At 39.0% G+C, this 20,349-nt stretch overlaps 1 protein-coding gene across 1 annotated transcript in view; it reads left to right on the top strand.

Annotated features, from left to right (window-relative positions):
• samd12 (sterile alpha motif domain containing 12) overlaps positions 1–20,349 on the top strand; it is a 138,022-nt gene that overhangs the window by 57,326 nt on the left and 60,347 nt on the right. The window contains exon 4 of the mRNA XM_037693445.1: positions 4,196–4,336. Coding sequence (XP_037549373.1) covers positions 4,196–4,336 — 141 coding nt within the window. The remainder of the gene's footprint in view (positions 1–4,195; positions 4,337–20,349) is intronic.

Raw genomic sequence — 20,349 nt, 5'->3', positions numbered from 1 at the left:
CCGTTCCTCCGCCTGCACCAGCTGAGTGAAGCGAGCGCCCACGGGAGAACTCGCTGTTGCATTTCTTCTAAATTTAAAACGTCGGTCAAAAATCGTGTTACGAATATGGGGGAAAAAAGTTTGTCGCTTTGGCGTATAAGTCGCAGGACTGACAAATCTATGCAAAAAAAATGTGACTTATACGCTAGAAAATACGGTATCTGTTCTGTTTCATGTCAGAATTTTGATTTAAATCATCTTATGTGGAAAAATAAACAAGTTAAAACTGAACGTCACCGCATGAGATGCTCACTCTCAAAGTGTGTGAAGAAGACAACTCACAGCTACGACCACTTCAAACTTTAGCTCAGTACAGTAGTCCCTCATTTATTGTGAAGGTTATGTTTCAGACCCCCCGCAATAAGTGAAAATCCACAAGGTAGCAACGTTATTTATTTTATTATGTATATATTTTAAGGCTTTAGAAACTTTTCCTACACTCTTTCAATATTCTAAACTCTTAAACCTGCATCATTTTAACAACATACGGATATGTAGCTACTAAATTTTACTCACCAGCTAGGCAGAACAGCAGCAGACCTACTCTGCAGAACGAAGCCCACAATCAATGCTCTAAACTCTTAAACCTACTAATTTTAACAACATACTTGTATGCAGCTTCTAAATTTTACTTACCAGTGCATCCCCCCTCGAAGTTCCTCATGGGCTGGTTGAAAGAGATGGAAAAAGTCCAATGGGCTCAGCATGGAGCGTCAGACCTTTGGCGCCGCGCGTCCCGCTCGGAAGTCCTTGTGGGCCAACTACCAGCTCTCAAGGTTCACTGATGGATCTGGAGGTCTGGTTCTACTCCAGTTTTGGTCCAGTTCTGTGGGTTCTGTGCAGCTCTCTGCATCCGCTGGACGCCAAAGTCTCTGTAATAAACGCCAAACTTTATCAGATCAAATCAAAACTTTCCCTCTTCGTATTTCAGCAGAAGGAAACGGGGCTTCTGGGCGGGGCCCTATTGGCTTCTGGGAAATGTAGTCGTTATGAGTGGGGATACAGTATAGGCTTAATGAGCGAAAACTACAAAATGGTAGCGCCTGTCCGAAGTATTATTTTTTCATTAACTTTTTACTGTACAGTATCCAATACTGTCCCAATCATGTGAGTAATATTAAAGTTGACAATCATGTATCCTGTACAATTTTTTCTTTCTCGTTTTCAATCTTACTTTGAAAAACCGCGATAGAGCGAGTCCACGAAAGTCGAACCGTGAAGTAGCGAGGGACTACTGTATTTGTAAAACGATGGAGTTAAAGACATTTCTGTAGCTGTGGTGGCCATCTTGAACTGAGTTTTAGATTGTAGATGTAAAGTCAAAGTCTACTTTATTGTCAATTCCATCATACGTACAGACATACAAAGAATCAAAATTATGTTTCTCGCCGTCCCTCGGTGAAACTAATGGCTTATAAACATCACATCACAATAATTAAGAACAAATGGTAATAAAAAGTTTTTCCATAATCCATAAAAAAACAATAATGTTAAAAATCCCATATACATACATTATACTATCATATAAACACTTATATAGTTAACCGCTTAGATCAGACCTTAGAAAATATAATGTGCTGGATGATGCTCAATAGTTCCACAATAAAAAGTTCTCAAAATGAATGTGGATGCCCCCGCACATCTAAATTAACAGGGTAAAAAGCAGTGGACTGAGTACGCAGCCCTGGGGGGCCCCAGTATTCAATATCATCCTGCTTGAGATTTTATTTCCTACTCATACTACTTGTGACCTCTGGCTGAGAAAATCCAAAAGCCAGTTGCAAAGAGATGCACTGATCCCCAACTTATCTAATTTTTGAATTAGTTGTTGTGGTATTATAGTAGTAAATGCAGCAGTGAAATCAATGAACCGCATCCTCACATTTGAATCTTTTTTTTTTTTTTATCCAGGTGAGTTAGAGCAAAATAAAGAACTAAACAAATTGCATCCTCAGTTGATCATTTAGCTCTATATGCAAACTGGAAAAAGTACATTCAATGGTAACTTTCTAAGAGTTTTGTTGAAATTCTTCCAGTGATTCATGAGATATTTTGCTAACGGTGCGGACAAATGACACGCATGCAAAAGCAGGATCACTCCAGCATTTATTCTGACCGCAGGGGATGATGTAGTTAAAGTTGTTTAAAGCTGCAGTGAACAAAGTGTTGTGTTATATCTCTTGTATTTTGTTACTGAAGCAGAGAGAACGTGATTCTCCGTTGCCATGCCGATCTATCTTTGGTTTCAGGTACTAAGTGATGGTTGGTCAATATTTATAGACTCATACAGGCGGTTCGTCTGTGCACGTTGGTTTAATTACACCTCCTTTTTTCCCTTCAACTTTCCAGCCATTCAAAAACGCTCTCTACCTTCAGTTTAGTCTTTTCATTAAAAACCCGATGCTTGCTGCTCCGCTCCTCGGTGTTCACGTGATGTCAGATTCTGTGTTTTTCACGTCGAAGCCTCTGAACCACACTTGGCATTTTGCCTCCATCTGGATGCAGCTCTGTGCAAAGAGCTTCTTTTGTTAAGGCCGGAGAAAATTGGCGCAACACTGCGAGCATTGTCCCGCCAACACTTGGCCCCGCAGCTTTCCCAGCTGTGGCGGCAGAGTGGCAGCTTGGGACTTGGCATGTTCAGATGTGAGAAAACAGGAAAAACAAACTAAGACACTTGGAAATGTATAGTCTGCCTTAAAGGGACAGTTCACATGTTTTGAAGCAGGGTTTTATAAAAAGGTTATGAACAGTTAAAATATTTGCTGACATCAGAAAAGGATTTATAAAACGGTTTGCTCTAAATATGAAGCTTTTGAGATTCCGATCTGCGTTGGTCTTGGCTCTGCTCAGATTATCGTACTTGCCGCCATACACGTCGCACCGCCGTATAAGTTGCATCAATCCAAATATGTCTCATAAAGTGGGAAAAAAACATAAATATGTCACTTCGCTATATAAGTCACATCTATTATGCGTCACCGCTGACCACCCGGAAATGTGTGCCGGTGTTGTGCCACAAATCGATTGGCTGCCAAATGGCGGCCGCAGGAGCATGCACGGGGCGACTTTAACAAGGAATTAACAAGATTAACTCTTAAAACAATTGTTTGCTCAAAATTATAGCAAAGGTGTGTCTCAGTTTAACTTTTCCATAATAAATGCACTTTATTGCTCAAATCAGCTGCATTTCATGGTGAAATGCAGCTGATTTGACGTTTGCTCCAGGAGTTCCAGAGCGCGACGAAGGTGGCTTGGTATGGCAAGCAAAGTGTTACATTAATAACCACTTTTACCTAATAATGAGAGACGTGGCTTGCCGTATTACTCAAGGGCCCTCTAGTGGCTAAAAATGGTAGTGTTTGATATTTTCTGTGTCACAATGAATGAAATTGTCCGATCTCAGCCAAAAAATGGTTTATAAATATGGGAAAAAACAAAATATTAATCGCTTCAGTGTATAAGTCGCAGAACTTGAAAATTTATGCAAAAAGGTGCGACTTATACATCAATCAGTCAGAAATTCAACATTTAGGATTCTTTATATCAACACATACAGTATCGCCTGTCCCCTTTCATAATTGTTTTGATTCTTACATCAGTTTACTTGTTTTTTGTTTATCTGATCACAGTCAACAAAAACAAGGACAAATGTCAGAATAGACTGAGGTCTTTTTTTTTTGACCCGACTGCATGTCTGATCTGCGTCAGGAGCTGCTGAGGGCTTACCTAATGCTGACTATTTATCCCGCTTCATCCCATCAGTGCAAAGGCACTCATAACAAGCGTTAATAATTACACAATCCTCCTCATGTTTTCGTATTAGCAGCCTAAATCCTTCTCATAGAGGCTGATCGGATGATTAAATTATGTATTTTATACAAGGATTTGCAATTAAGGAAAGAGCTGTAAGGGATTCTTGCTCAAGGGATGTGCTGTTCTGATTTTTATGTACAAAGGAGGATCTGCTTCATGTGCAGGGCCTAATTAGAAATTTCAGACTGATGGTCACAGAACAGGGAAAGACTCTTTGAACGTTTGTTTTTAGATCGGTGTTGCAACCTTGAAAAGCTATAATCTACGTGACATTAATCCATTTGATCATTTCTCTCACTGTGGACGCTAAATTCCCACAAGCCTCGTTTCTTTTTCTCCTCAGGGCGAGCGCTCATGAGACTGACGGACAGAAAGCTGGAGCGAATGGGCATCATGCAGGAGGCCCAGAGGCAGCACATCCTGCAGCAGGTCCTGCAGCTTCGTGTCCGGGAGGAAGTCAGGACTCTTCAACTTCTCACACAAGGTATGTTTTTCAGCACCGCGCCTAAATGTTGCAGCAAAACTTCTCTTCACGTTACAGAAATGAGCCTCAATTTGAAAGACTCTTTTCTGCATCTCCGGCTGATTATTCACTGTAAACCTAACTTTACAAAAGAAATATACCAATCAGTCTCAGTAATTATTCACACGCCATCTGTCGTCATGGCAATCAGTGCATATTTTAAAGCCTGCAGGAAGTGATGAATCAGAAATGATTATGTAACGGAGGAGTTGTGCTGAAATATTCTCTCTGCTGTGATCTGGTAAACATGGGGCTTTTTGGTGGTAAAAAAATAAATAAAGTTATATGCTACATATTTATCTGGAAGGGAGTCACATTTAAAGACTGTATGAATGCAAGAAGCTTAAAGCTGCAGCTTTATTCTTTTCGTGTCTGTGTCGCGCAAACAGAACTACCTGAACTGAGAATAACTTGGCTGTCGAATTATTTCCCATCACACCTCGGCATGTCTGTGCAGTGGATGCACGACGTGAGTTTAGGCTGCACGTGTTGATGCTGTTGCTCCAGCGAGAGCACCGTAACGACAAATACGAGTGGAAAGCATGTTGAATGTTTCCACTCCAAAAGAAAAGAAAGATTTTTATTCTTTTTAGGAGCAAGTCTTTATGCGTGAGCTTCTGTCTGCAGGTAGAGGAGGGTAACTGGTCCAGAGTGTGTTGTAATGTATGCAAAAGTTTAAATGTGGCCTTAATAAATCATCAAGTACAGCAATGACCTTACTGACAAAATATGAAAATAAAATCTAAACATTTGCTACTATATCTGAGCAACACTTTACCGTCTGACAGCTGAACATCCGGGTTATAATTCTTGATTCGGGGCAGTCAGGTGTTCATCATTTCTTTGACTTCATTGAACTGTTGCGTCATACGGAAGTAGCAGGATGGATAGTCTCCAAACACGCAGCTTTGTTCAGTTTACACTCACGGAGCAACAGGGCTAACCCATTTTTCTTAATTAGACCTTTCAACGAGCCATTTTATCTTTTACGTGCAGCCAAACTAAAAGCTTTTCACAATAAAACGCCGAGCTGCTGCTCCTGAAACTGGAGGGAACAAAGAGAAGCGATGTTCAGAATAAATCGAGCGGCTTCAGAGGCGTTTGTGTTCTTTTCTGCTACTGCTGCTAAAATACGTTTTCTTTTTTCTGGTGCATCATTAAAGTGTTTTCAGATTTGTTGCAAAAAAAATAAGAATGAATTCACTGTATATGTATATTTAACTGGAACAAATAAAACTAGAGGAAATTGCATTTCCTGCGAAAATGCAGTGTGAATGCTTATAGCAGAAGAACTTGTAGAAAAACAGATAAAATTTAGCTACAAAATATGCTGAAATGTAGCTGAAATGGAAGAACAAGCTTTTGTTAGCAGAAGAAAGCAGAACACATATTTGCCCAATTTGCCTTAAAGAAGCAGACTGCACAAATAAGTGGAAATTATCTGAAAAAAGCTTAAATTAGCATAAAACCAGCTAAATAGTGGCTGAAATAGCAGAAAAGCTGAAACTAACAGAAAAAATATGAAAGAAGCAGAACAATCTGAAATGAGCAGAAAGAAGTTAATTAGGCTGAAAGTAGCAGAAATTATTACGAAAAACTTTAATTTCTCTGAAAACAGCTCAAATTAACAACAAAAAAAAAGCTAAAAAAAAAAAAAAAGCGTAGCTGAAAAGGTAGAAACAGCTTAAATTAGCAGAAGAAAACAGAAATAACTCGTTTGCCCAATTAGGCTGAAAGAAGCAGAAATGAGCACAAGGTGTAAATTATCTGAAAAAAGCTGAAATTGCCACAAAAAAAATTCACACATCAGAAAAGTAGCTAAAAAAGCAGAAAGAAACTTAAATTACAAGAAGGAAGTGGGGAGCACATTTTTGCTAAATTAGGCTGAAAAAAGTTTAAATGAGTGCAAACGATGTGGTATTAGTTGAAAAGCTAAAATTAGCATAAAACAGCTAAATAGTAGCTGAAATAGCAGAACAAGCTGAAACTTGCATACATAAGCTGAAAGGAGAAAAAAGAAGTACAAAATGTTTTGTAGTTAGCAGAAAGGAGCACAAAACAGCTGAAAGTAGCTGGAAAAAAGTTTAAATTTGCACAAAGAAGCTGAACCAGAACAAAACGTGAAAGGAGCAGTAAAAGGTTGTAAATGGATCTAAAGATATGAAGGATGTAAAATGAGCTCAATTCATTTTCTATTTGGAAAAAAGTGTCAGAAAAGGCTAAATATTTCAAAAAGCTAAAGCTGCACCAATACCAAAAGTCATGGCACCTTTCTGAATGAGCTGAACGTTTTGATTTATGATTTGTTGAAATGGCACAAAAACCGTGGAACGAAAAAGATGCAGAAAAACATACGGAAGAAAAATAGATCACAATAGAGTGAATGCTTCATAAACATTCACACAATGATTTCAGCAGCTAATGATTTTGACATAAACAGAATTTAAAGTGCTGTAACAGCTATCGTCAATTTTTGTTTTAGACCTGTTTGGCTCAAAATTTCCAAAACTTTCACTCAAATGTACATAAAAAGTACGACTTGGAAAAAAAAATAAACAAACCTGACCAAACGTGCATCGATTTACTCAACAAGAAATTTAAATACAGTTCAATCGGCTCAGATTGAGAACAAACAGCAGTAAAGATGACCCAACACATCACGTGCACTCACGACCTTTTTATTAGATCCACTTCTTAATTTATTCATTAACATAAATAATGTGTTTTTGGTTTACTGAGGATGTACCAGTGAGAGCTGCTGTGGTTCTGAAACAGTAGATCGATGTACCCAGAAATCAATAGTAATCTCAAGTTACTCTGGAATATTAGAGACCGATGTAAGACATTACGCAACCTTTACAGACATAAAATAAGTGCTCTGTAGAAGAAACTGAGCCTAAATCAGCAGGTGAAGTGTGGAAAGCAGTTTCTGACAGACTCCATCATTCTCTTTTTTTTTAATGAGAGTTCCGAACACATTCTTTTTTCATTTTCTTTATTTGTTTTGTTTTTTTTGTTAGATTTTGTGCCGTGTTGCATGTTTTATGATTGCAGCCAATTTGTGCTGTTTTCTCCTTCCCACCCTGCCATTCTCAGCTTCCCTCTGCCAACTACCTGCATCACCACCACTCCTCCCCCCCACCTCCATCTGCACACTCGCTCAGAAAAGAAAAAGTTGCCGCGGGGGCCAAGAAGCAAATTCTAGGGTTTAAAATTCTTGGAAAGCATTTTGGCATATTAAAGCCGGAGCTGTTTTAGGTCCCTCTGCAAGGTGAAAATAGAAGGAAGGGATGCTGGGGGAGTATTTTACTGAGTGATGGCACTTTGCTGAGGGCTTCCCTCAGCGTCCAGTGCCTTTCCTCTTTTCTCTTCATGTCTCATCTTCCCTGCTCTTCCTCTCTCTTTCTGTATTGATGATACTTGAACCGACAGCCCACCCGTCTCAGCAGGAAGCGGCCCTTTAATGGAGCCTATATCTGGGCCTTCAGGGGGAGAAATCAGAAAAGACTGAAGTTTAACAGATGGAGACGTAAAAGTGGAGACGAGATGAAAAGAGAAATCTGAAAACCTCTTTATATTTCATACATCATTCTTTTAGTGACTAATATGAATTACAGTATACCGTACTTTTCGCCATATAAATCGCACCTTTTTCTCATAAATTTGCAAGTCCTGCGACTTATACACTGAACCGACTAATATGTGTTTTTTCCCATATTTATAACCAGATTTTTAACTGAGATCCGACGATTTCTTTCATTCTGACATGGAAAATATTGAACACTACCATTTTCAGCCACTAGAGGGCGTTCGAGTAATATGGCAAGCCAAGTATCTCATTAATAGGTAGAAGTATCTATTAATGAGACACTTGGCTTGCCATACCAAGCCACCTTCGTCTCGTTCTGGAACTCCTGGAGCAAACGTTAAATCAGCTGCATTTAGCCGTGCCGCCCAGGTGAAATGCAGCTGATTTGACCAATAAAATGCATTTATTAAGGAAAAGTTCAACTGAGACACACCTTTGCTATAATTCTGAGCAAACAAATAATTGTTTTTAAGTGTTAATCTTGTTAAAGTCCTCCCGCGGCTGCCATTTTAGCAGCCAATTGGTTTTTGGCACAACACCGGCCCACGTTTCCAGGTGGTCAGCAGTGACGCATAATAGATGTGACTTATACGGTGAAGCGACTTATTTATGTTTTTTCCACTTTATTAGACATGTTTGGACTGATGCAACTTATATGGCGGCAAGTACGATAGTCTTAAAGTGTGAACAAAACAAACTAATCTCTGATGAATGTGAAGCTTTACGATGAGATACAGTTTTGTTTTGCTTTTTATCACAAGCTGTTTAATCCAAGCTAAGGTGCGCATCAGAATGATGAGAAAGTGAGAAAAGGAGTTTCCTAAAATTTTTGCTAACTGTAAAAAAAAAAAAAATGCGTTCAAGTGGAGCAGGTGGAGTGTTTCTAGACTGACTTCCTTGAGCTGTTGCTGAAAAGAAATCCAGCTGAACTCAGATGGAAGTCGAGCTGGAGTTAAAGAGGAAGTGGCAATGGGTGAGTGATGATGAGATAATGAATAAGACGAGAGGAAAACAAGTGGGAATAGTGAGATTGGTGCCAACATGGCAGGATGAGGGAAAACAGAAGCCGGGGGGGGGGGGATGTAAGAGCTTTGATGGAAACATCTCTGTTTAGAGCGATGAGGATCATCTTTGTGTCCATATTTACTGTTTCAACCATGGAAACTGAAATACTACTGAAGATCTTTTGTTTTTCTTTTACTCAAATAGTGTGGCACCTTTATGAGCTCAATAAGAGCTAAAAGATTAAATATACTAAATAAAATGTATTAAATGAAATAAAAAGTCAAATTTGTGTCCGACAGATGTGACTCTTTAAACTTCCTACATCTTAAATGGAATGGATGGAGTTTAACACATACTTATAAGTTTTGGAAAGCTTGATGTAAAAGTTGTTTTGCATTGTGGCCTTGCAACAACAACAACAACAACAAAAAATCATAGGTTTGATTCCTGCCGGGGGCCTTTCTGGGTGGAGTTTGCACGTTCTCTCAGTGCATGCGTAGGTTTTCTGCTGGTACTCCGGTTTCCTCCCACAGACCAAAACAATGCATGTTATACTAATTGGTAACTGAATCATCCTGAGGTGTGAGTGAGAGAGTGGTTGTCTCTGTGTCCCTGTGATGGACTGGAGACCTGTCCAGGGTGTCCTCTCACACATACCTGGAAAGGAAAGGCAGGTAAAAGGAATGAATGAATGGATGTGAGGAAATGACACATTGGCTCAGTGGAGGGTTTCTTTGATTCACTTGACCAGCCGCTGACTGAACCGACAGTCTTCTTCAAATATATAAACATTGTCCAATTTTCTCCGGCAGTCATTGATAATACATACTGTTTGCTTGAGTTATTATTCTTACATTAGTCCCTCGTTTATCACTGGGTTTAGGGGACCACGCTCCCCGCGATAGGAAAAAACGTGAAGTAGGGAACGGGAGTTGAAGTTTCACTACGTCTCCCACCTTCTGTGTAAATAAACAATTTAAATTTAAATACTCTAATATTTTAAATAAACAATCCATGCTGCATGGATTGTTTATTTAAAATACAGTAGTCCCTCGTTACGTCACGGTTCGTTTTTCGCGGACTCGCTCTATCGCGGTTTTTCAAAGTAAGGTTGGACATGATACACCAGTGTCTGATTGATGTATGAGCCACATGATCGGCATGGACTTTTTATTTAAAATAAATTATTTAGCACCTGTGTGCAGTCCAAGCTGTAGGAGAAGCTTCCTTGCAGCTGATTTCCACTCTGCAGCAGAGAAGTGGGCGTGGCCAAGAGCTGGTAGATGGCAGAGAGCTGACATCATGACATTCTGTGCTCTTTTAGAGCATTTAAAGCTTAGAAACATTGTTTAGAATATTGCAAGAGTGTGGGAAGGGTTTAAAATGCTTATGGGGCTAACATGTATAAATAAAGGTTGAGTGAATGAATAAATGAGGGACTACTGTATTACAGTATTTAAATTTAAATTGTAGAGAAGAGAAGCGCAGCAGGAAAGCAAAGGTTAACCCTTCACCCAGCTGCTTCAGCCGCAGGAGAAATGTGTGGTGGCAGAGAGGAGATCATGACAGGCTGCAGAAGGAGCTTCTCCCTGCACCTGTGGGCTGCACAGAGGTGCAGCAGGTGCTAAATCGTTTAAAATAATTTATTTTAAATAAACAATCCATGCCGCTCATGTGGCTCCTCCATCAATCAGCCAATTGTGTGTCATGTCCACTCTTACTTTGAAAAACCGCAAAAGAACAAGTCCGCGAAAGTCGAACCGCGAAATAGAGAGGGACTACTGTGTACAATTATATTTTTTGATGATGTTATAAAACACAGCAAAAGTACCATTAACCACCAAATTTGAGCAGTTTTCACCTCAGTAGTGACGGGACATGACTCAACATGCTTTGATCTGTACCATTAATCGATGCATCGACGATTAGATGACTCGATGTTTTGGATTAAGCTGGATGGATAATGTTGGCAAAACATCAGCTCCGTCTGCACAAGAATTTACTGAAAGTTTGACAGATTAAGAGTTAAAACCATTTCTCCAAATGCACTTGCTTTAAAACCAACAAAGGTGGTATCTTAAAGTATTTGCTGTAGGTCGGTGTAGGAGGAAGGTGTGACGAGCCGCCAGTTAGTGGCAGCAGTTTATATCTGTGTATATAGAGAGGAGATGGAGCGAGGGAGGTGCACAAAAGATTAAAGGAGAGAGCAGACGAGACGGCGAGGTGTTGTAATTACTCCAGTATACCCAGACAGAATTAGCTCAATGGACAGTGATTAACCTTTAAGGCTTGCTGGGCCATGGGAGGGAAATAATTAGATTCCCCTCGCGCTGCCTTCACCACAGAGACGGCGGTGGCTCATGATCAGTTATTGCCTATAATCATTAGGGACAGGCAGCGTTTGTTTAAATAGAAAAAAAAGATATTATAGCAACAAAGATCTTCAGGCGCAGAGTCGGTCTGATTGGAGTAAAAATGGCGCAGGCGGTGTTCCCCAATGGGGCTGACATTACAGTCAATCAGTGCATGGATGGTGTAACGTATTCATGCTGACAAATGAAACCAGAGGTGGCACAACGGAGGTGTTTGCCCAGAGCGAACAGACTCAAACTCCTATAAGTGATTTATTTACAGTGAAGTGATATGTACATATTGATACAACTGGAGACCCTGGATAACCTGGGGGGAAGGAGAAGCGTCAGGAACTGGGAGGAGGAACTGTTGGATGGTGCAGGCTGTTGATCTCTTGCAGGTGAGAGGTAACATTGAGAGGAGGGCAGAGGATTCCAGGTAAGTCAGGTCCAGGTTTTAGGAGTGCAGATGGAGCGGGAAGGCGAGTGGTTGGATGACAGCGGAGCAGCTGGAGAAGATCCACAAGAAGGTGCATTAACCCACAGGTAGGTACAGGAGTCGTTCAGCGTTCATTTAGTGCATCTTAGATCCTAGATCCTTGTATACTGTTTCTTTTTTTATACTTTATATTTTTGCTATTTTTGGGTGTAACTGGGACTTCGAGTACACAATTTCGTTCCACCTCATGTACCACATGTGATGCAAATGACAATAAAGAACCTTGAACCTTGAGTTGAGGATTCGTGGAAGTCGACAAGGGATCCAGGACTGCAGGCTTAGGAATCTGTTTCTGTGAGAACACGAGGAGAACACAAGGTCAGTATTACTTAGCTTGAAGAATTAACACAAGGAGGCCGATAGCACAAATACCAGCAGGTAAGTAATGCTCCAGCAGCGAGGGAAGCTCTTCTGCAGCCTCTGATTGTCCTGGTGCTCAGAATGACTCTCAGCTGCTGCTTGTTGGCACCACCCTTGACTCGGGAACCTACAGGAAGAGCTAGAATCCCACAGACCCAACCAGCATGCATAGGTGGGCCCCACGTGGGTTTATTGTGGGCTACATGGGTAAGGAGTGGGCATGGGATTTATCTGAGCTACTGTAACTGCATGAGTCCCATATGGTTAACCTATAATGGGACCCATATTGTTGGCCCATTTCGGTTAAATGTATGGGCCCTATTCAGCACTAACGTGGACTAACTGGGAATGGTACAGAAATGGGCAACATTATATGGAACCCATGTGGTTTTAGTATAATGGGCCCAGCATGGGAAGCCCATGTGGGCTAACTGTATTTACCCCAAGTGGTATAAGCATGGGCTGACCTGATATGGGTTGAAACTGGGCATGCATATATAGGCCCCAGTCTATTTTTATGTGGGCTAACTGGGAATGGGACAGAATTGAGCAACATCCCAATTAATGTTGGGCCTCAATAGTCTTCATAGTGGCAAAAGTTGCACATGACTGCAGAAAAGTGTTTGCATTAAAAATGTTACCAGACAACTTCAAACCAAATAATAAAATCCTGAGTGAGATTCGAAAGAAACATTATAAACAAACAAAACTGGAAATAATAACCATAAAGTTTGCTTCCCACAAAACGATCAAATAGTTTTGCATTTTATAGAAACTTGTCAAAAATCCCAGACAAAAAAACATGAATTGGCATGTTTAATAAAACAAACGTATCAAAGCAAGGATCAATAAAAACGATTTTAAGGAACTATAAAAGCATGAAATTGTACAGAACAAATCCGGCCTCACGTGGAGTTCATTCTGAACGATTCACTGGTGAATCTGGTCGAATACGAATGATTTCCATCTCGCCGTATAATCCATTTGCTTTTCAGCTTCATCTCACAGACTGATGACCTGATGCTTCCAGAAGCTTTTTCTGTCTCTTCTCAACGTGGCTCTTATGATCCTGGAAGCTGCACGCCTCTGATAGACGAAGGTCACTAAGGATGGTGCAGCTAAAACACTTAAAGGCTTTAATGGTAGTTTTGACTGCAGTGGGGGCTGTGGATTCTGATCTCAACCAGTATGAAGGCAAATAAACAATAAAAGACAAGTTTTTAGTCAAATAAAAGAAAAAAGGTATATTTCAGGTGTCTTGCACCTCATTGTGTGAATGTTTGACGCAGTCACTCTGTTGTGATTCTTTTTTTTTTTTTCCTTATGTTTTTGGCACAATTCTCATCCTGCAGTTTTTAAGCTATTTCAACAAATCATGCATCAAAACATTCGGCTCTTTGAGGAAAATCCTGCTGGGATTTTGGTATTGGTGCAGCTTGAGCTTTTTGAAATATTTAGCCTTTTTTTGCCATTTTTTTTCTCATAGAAAACGAATTGAGCTCATTTTACATCCTTCAAATCTTTAGATCTGTTTACAACCTTTTACTGCTCCTTCCACTTTTTGTTCTGGTTCAGCTTCTTTCAGCTTCGATGGACAAATTTTTACTTTTTATCAGCTACTATCAGCTAACTTGAGTTGTTTTTTCAGCTGTTTGTGCTCCTTTCAGATTATTTTTGATAACTACATTTTTGTGCTTCTATCTTCTTTCTGCTAATTTCATCTTATGCTCTTTTCAGCTTATTTCTGCAAGTTTCAGCTTTTTCTACTATTTCAGCTACAATGTTTTACGCCATTTTAAGCTTTTTCATACAGTTCCACATTTTTTACACTAATTTCAACTTTTTTCAGCCTTCTTTAGTAAAAAATTTGCTCTCTCCACTTCCTTCTGATGATTAAAGCTTTTTTCCTGCTTTTTTAGCTACTTTTCAGCTGTTTTTTTTTTGTTAATCAGTTTTTTCCATATAATATCCACCTTTTGTGATAATTTCTACTTCTTTAAGCAAATGTGTATTTTTCTACTTCTGCCCATTTTAGCTTGTTCTACCTCTTCAGCTTTTTTTTAAGCATATTTTAGCTAATTTCAGCTGTTATCAGATAAATTGTGGTACTTTTTGCCACTTTCAGCCCATTTAACTTATTTATGCTAATTTCAGCTTGTTATCCTGATGCTTGCTCAATAATCCAGGTAGAAAAATCTAAAAAAGTTAAGTCTGGTCCTCTGGACATTCAAAAAGCAAAACAAAACAAAAAATATGTAGAAACGTTTCATCGTTCATCCGAAAGACTTCCTCAGTCTGAGGAGCTGTGTTCAGCTCAGCTCAGTCAGAAGGTGCCATTTATAAGACTGAGCTTATGCTTTTTAAATTTAAAATTAAAATTTAAAAAATTAAATTGCTTATATTGTAAATGCTTATACAGCTTATGCTCCTTTCAGTTTTTTTTTTCTGCTAGTTTCAACAGTTTCTGATATTTTAACTACTATTTAGCTGTTTTTGTGCAAAATTTAGGTTTTTCAGCTAATTCCACATTTTTAGCTCATTTCAGCTCCTTCCACTTTCTTCTGGCAGTTTAAACTTTTTTCTGCCATTTCAGCTACTTTTGCTAATTTCAATTTTTTTAAGTTAATTTGCTATTTTTTGTGCTAAGTTCTGCTTATATAAATCTAATTCAGCAAATACGTGTTAATTCTGTTCTCTTCAGCTAATTTAGGCTTGTTCTTCCATTTCAGCCAAATTTTCTGCATGTTTTTAGTTAATTTCAGCTGTTTTTCAGCAAGTTCTTCAGCTATAATCATTGCAAGACTACATTTTCGCAGGAAAGGCAGTTTCTATCGTTTGCAGTAAAACTACATTTTTGGCTAATTACACCATTAAAATTGCAGTTAAAGGTTTTTTAAAAAGCCATACATGTTGTCATATATTTCTGCAATCAACTTATTTTAAGTTCTTTAAAACTCTGCCACAGAATGCTATCTAGTTCAGTTTAAAAGATTGATTTCACTCTGATTTTCTTCATTTGAACACACTTTTAAACAAATCCTGACATCAGATCGGTTGAAATGACTGAGTTTAATTTAAACACATCTAAGTTTTGTTTCTCTTCCGTTTCTTCATTTAAGCCCGATGTGTTTGAGCTACAGTTTAATAAAATGAAAATAAACTCGTTTTTCTTCTCCTATTCAAGTCAGAATGGCATTTGACTTCACGTTAACTCGGCTGGCGGCATAAAAAAGTCAACTCGTTGCAGTGGAAGAAAAATAAAGTTTCATTTTCATCACGTTGTTTTTAACCAATGAAACGGTTTTTCAAAGTCCACTTGTGGCGCAGATTCTCTTAACTGTGATTAGAAACCCTTGTGTTTCTTACGTCATTAAAACTTCTGTTTTCTGTATTCAGTTTCACACTTTTACTTTTTTACTTTTAAAAGTAGAAGCTTCTTTTTCACTTCGCTTTGGGAGTCTGCGTCTGTTACTGTCTGAATTGTAACGCGTTGTTTCAGAAGGTTCAGGGTTTGTGTCCTTTAATTGTTCCTAGTGAAGCAGACATTTTTGACAAGAGGCTCATGACTGGACTGTCTTAATCCCATAAATAATGTTTGTTTTATTCAGACTAATTGATCTTTGCTTTAGGCTTTTTAACAAATTATTTCTCTTGGCTTAAACGAAAAAGAGAAACACTTTTCAGTCGTAGCGTTTTGCCAAACCGGAGGATTTTTTTTTAGTTTTACGTTCATGTTTATTGCTGCAATAAAGAACCTGAGTGACTCGAGAAACTTCCCTGAGCTAAGCACAAATTAAAGTAAGAATTTCACACTTGTGTGTTGCCCAGCAAGTAGATTAGCTCTTCATTTTACAGTCGGGTGATTGTGTGATAACAAGAAGGCCGATCAATAACTTTAATGCTCACATGCCTGCAGAGAGAAGTCTGCGTCTGCATCAGAAACAGGAAAACACAAAGCAGTATCGATTGAGTTTATTTCACCGTGCTTCTTCAAAAATCACTAAGGTCTTTCACTTCACGCTATAATGATTTTAAAGCAGTCCTTACATTATAGAATGAACGACTCGTACATTTATAATAAACCATTATCATGTCTATGATTTTCTTTGATACTTCTTGCACTGAGGACCTAAAATCACCAATAAACACAAAGAAAGGAGATTTCCTGCTGTGTTTTTAAATGTAAGTTTTGTTTTATTGCACAACTTCCACATTCAGCTGAAATATTTGATTCAATAATTATTTATAATATAGATATTCAACGTCTAATCAACTCTGAGCACCTATACGACAATATATCAGTTTCCATTTAGCTGTTACTGAACATGCAGTGATTTCTTAAACAGAAAGCTGAAATTGAATCACTTGTTTGTTTTTCATAGATTTTTTTTAGTTTTTTACAAACGTAACCTAATGAAGTGTGTACTTCAAATTAAATGCATTTAATATTTATATAAATTGTTTTTGTTTGCTGAAATGAGCTGTCGTTCAAAGTGAGGTGTGAACTTTGATGAAGTCCAATAAAGACAACCGCACTATCACATTTATACCTCCGATAAATGAGAATGAGAGGAATTGCATTTCCTGTGAAAATTCAGTGTCAATGCTTATTGCTGAAGAACTTGCTGATTAACGGCTGAAATTAGCTAAAAACATGCTAAAATTTAGCTGAAACGGAAGAACAAGCCTAAGCTAGCAGAAGAAAGCAGAAAGAACACGTATTTGCTGAATTTGGTTTAAATAAGCAGAAATGAGTGCAAAAATTAAAATAACTGAAATTAGCAACAACAAAAAATAGCTGAAAAGTGGCTGAAAAGGCAGAAAGAGGCTTAAAATACCTGAAGGAAGTGGAAAGAGCACAGTTGTGCCCGATTAGGCTGAAAGAAGCAGAAATAAGCACATAAAATTGGGAATGACTGGGGGGGGGGGCTGAAATTGGCTAAAAACAGCTGAAAAGTAGCTAAAAAGGCAGAAAGAAGCTTAAATTACCAGAAGGAAAAGGAGATATTTTGATTGAACTAGGCTGAAAAAAGTGGATATAAGTGGAAAAAATGTGGAATTAGCTGAAATGGCTAAAATTAGCATAAAACATCTAAATAGTAGCTGAAATAGCTGAAATGCATAAATTAGCTAAAAGGAGCACCACAAGCTGAAATTAGCAGAAAGAAGTTAAATAAGCACAAAAATGTTGAAGTTAGCAGAAATATTCAGGAACGAGCACAAAACGGCTGGAAATAAAACTGAAATTAGCTGAAAGTAGCTGAAAAACGTTTAAATTTGCACAAGGAAGCTGAAACAGAACAAAATGTGAAAGGAGCAGTAAAAGGTTGTAAACGGGTCTAAAGATATGAAGGATGTAAAATGAGCTCAATTTTCTGTGAGGAAAAAAGTGGCAGAAAAGGCTAAATATTTCAAAAAGCTAAAGTTGCACCAATACCAAAAGTCACAGCACGATTGTCCTGAAAGTGTTGAATGTTTTATGATTTGTTGAAATAGGGCAAAAATTGTGGAACGAGAAAAGTGCAGAAAAACATACAGAAGAAAAAAGGATCACAATAGTGAAACATTCACACTATTACCACTTAATTGAAAATGCTTTTTTTGGAGCTGGTGCCACAGAATCCAACAATAAAAGCGCCGGTCTTGACACATCGGTAAATGAGTAAGATGCAGGACAGCAGCCCAACAGATCAATTAAATCTGCAGAGCCGTCGGTGTATGAAGCTGTGTGGTTACATTAGAGGTTAAAAATAATTAAACTGAGGGGGACAGAACTTTCCGTACAGTGTATTCATCAGCAAACATTCAAACAGCAACTGTTTGTTTTAAATACACTTTTTCAGATGAGTCACTTTCACCTTGCTGTATTAATCTACTCAGGGTCTTTGTTGATGGATTACAAACAACACGTTTTGTTGGCCATCAAGAGAAAATACATCATTTTTTTACTCTTTACTGAAACTCCTCACTCAAAAAAGACTTGAAGAGCTTGGGGTGACTACTGTCCTTCGTTTGGGCTTTTCAGTGAATCAGATGTCTTGTGTGTGGAGTGTGGGGGAGTGGAGCGAGCGCTCTCCGAGTCTTCTCCTCAAGCTACTGCCCTCTGTGAAGACACTTCCTCCTTAAACATCTCCTCCATTCTCTCTCATCTTTTTTTTTCCTCCTGCCTTTTTACTTTTTATGCTGTGAGTGAAGGTCAAATTAATTCTTTTTTATCATTTTATGCCGGTAAGATTGTTCCTCGGAGAGCCCCATCCACGGCTCAGTACCTGATAGATGTGAGAAAGGTTAAGACGAAGTGAAAAACCTCTGTCTGACAAAGTGACTAATGCGCTTCCCTTATTCATGTTGCAGGTGTATGGTACGATCACACTTAGTCGGCCATGACACGCTTTTTTCTTCTTCTTTTTATTAAATATGAATGTGGATTCCTCAGCTGGCTCCACATTAGGGACTATTATGTGTTTATGCTTGCAAAGAAAATGTCATTTGTGAGTTAGCCAGTCCACTGATCAGACGGCACTCTTCCTTAACCTTGTTACTTCCTACCATGTGTCTGTGAAGGAGTTGAAGCCTGGATGAAGATATTCTTGTCAGAGCGACACAGTGCAGAAGATAATATTGTTGTGAAATGTAGGGTACTTTCTTACTCTGTTATGAAAGTAGTACTCGGTGTTAACCAGTTAGAGTATTGAACGATGGATGTGTAAATGGATCTGTTTGCAAAGGACTGGCACGCCTAGAATGGGCACCACATGGCATCAATAGAGCATCAATAATGTTATCAGGAAGTTGCCAGAACACCCAACAGTTATTTGAAACCGTGATTGCAGGTAACCATCATACAAAATGTTGAGCCGATGCTTTGGACAATATTACTAGAACTTGACTGTGTGTAGTCGGGGTCACATTGTGCATTTGCTTGAGGCTGAGGGGTTGTAGATCCCCTCCATGGGGGTTGAACGGGTCACAATGGCCCAGTGTTGGACCTAATTTGAGGACACCCACACATATTAAGAAGGTTCTGGTCGCCCAAGATAGATCGTATCTAGATAAGATTGTTGTATCATGCTCCAAGCATTACAGAATCTTGTCATTTCTACCTGTCGTGGGTATTGACCTCTTTGCGACATCTCATCATCCCAGTGTTGCCAACTTTGCAATATTTTTACATTATTTGGTGAATAATAAAACCCTTTGATGAACTCATTAAAAAAAGCAACTAGTGACGACTCTAGAAATATTTTCTGGTGTTATTTGGACACCTTTGAAAACTTTGATATGAAACTTTGTATCGTTTGTACTCTTACTGATGTGCGGATGCTGCAGATTCTCCCCTGTCCCAAAGCCCCCGACAAACAGCCCAGTCCTTTCCAACAGGTCCTGTCATTCCCCTATCTGTTACGGAAGCACGATCTGTAGTGTACTTCCGGGTCGCACGGATTGCCATTGTTTATGAATAAAAACCGTCTTAATTTACCTAGAAAAGTACGTGCTCTATATCCACCGATCTTCATGTAGCTAATTTACGCCACTCGTGTTGCCTTTACAAATCATTGTTTAAAATGATGTACGACACATTAGACCTGACCCCCAGCCCAGGGTGAATGAGAAAAACCCTGCAAGATACAGAATAAATTATTTCCATGGTGAAACAGCGCCGCTCAGTGGTAAAGCTGCATATCACTTTAACCATGACATAAATATGTCAATGTTTTTAACGGAAATACGAGTGGCGTAAATAAGCAACATGAAAATTGGTGGAGATACAGCACATACTTTTCTAAGTAAATTAAGACGGTTGTTATTCATAAATGGAATTATACTCGTACATTTTCCTTAATCTAGCATATTCAACGACGATCCGTGCGACCTGGAAGTATTCCTTTTAGCACATGCGCAAATGAGCAACACTACGGATCGTGCTTCCGTAACAGATCGGGGAATGGCAGATCCTCCTATCTGCAGTTGGAGCAGGAGTTGTTCACCCCTCCTAAAATGGCACCCTGGTAGTCTTTTCAACACAAAAACATACATCCACAAACCGTACGTCTTTGCTGTTAAGGTCCTCCTGAGGCCATCCTGGTCAGCAGCTTTGGATGTTATCAGTCCATTAAATGGATGTAGTTGTAATCATCCCCATAGGTAGTGTTCAGACTGTTCCCTCCTA

The sequence above is a fragment of the Nematolebias whitei genome, chromosome 19, assembly GCF_014905685.2.
Source record: "Nematolebias whitei isolate Nwh7 chromosome 19, NemWhi1, whole genome shotgun sequence".
Taxonomy (NCBI): domain Eukaryota; kingdom Metazoa; phylum Chordata; class Actinopteri; order Cyprinodontiformes; family Rivulidae; genus Nematolebias; species Nematolebias whitei.
The sequence above is the reverse complement of the archived record's forward strand: the minus strand, read 5'-3'. Positions and strand labels throughout refer to the sequence as shown.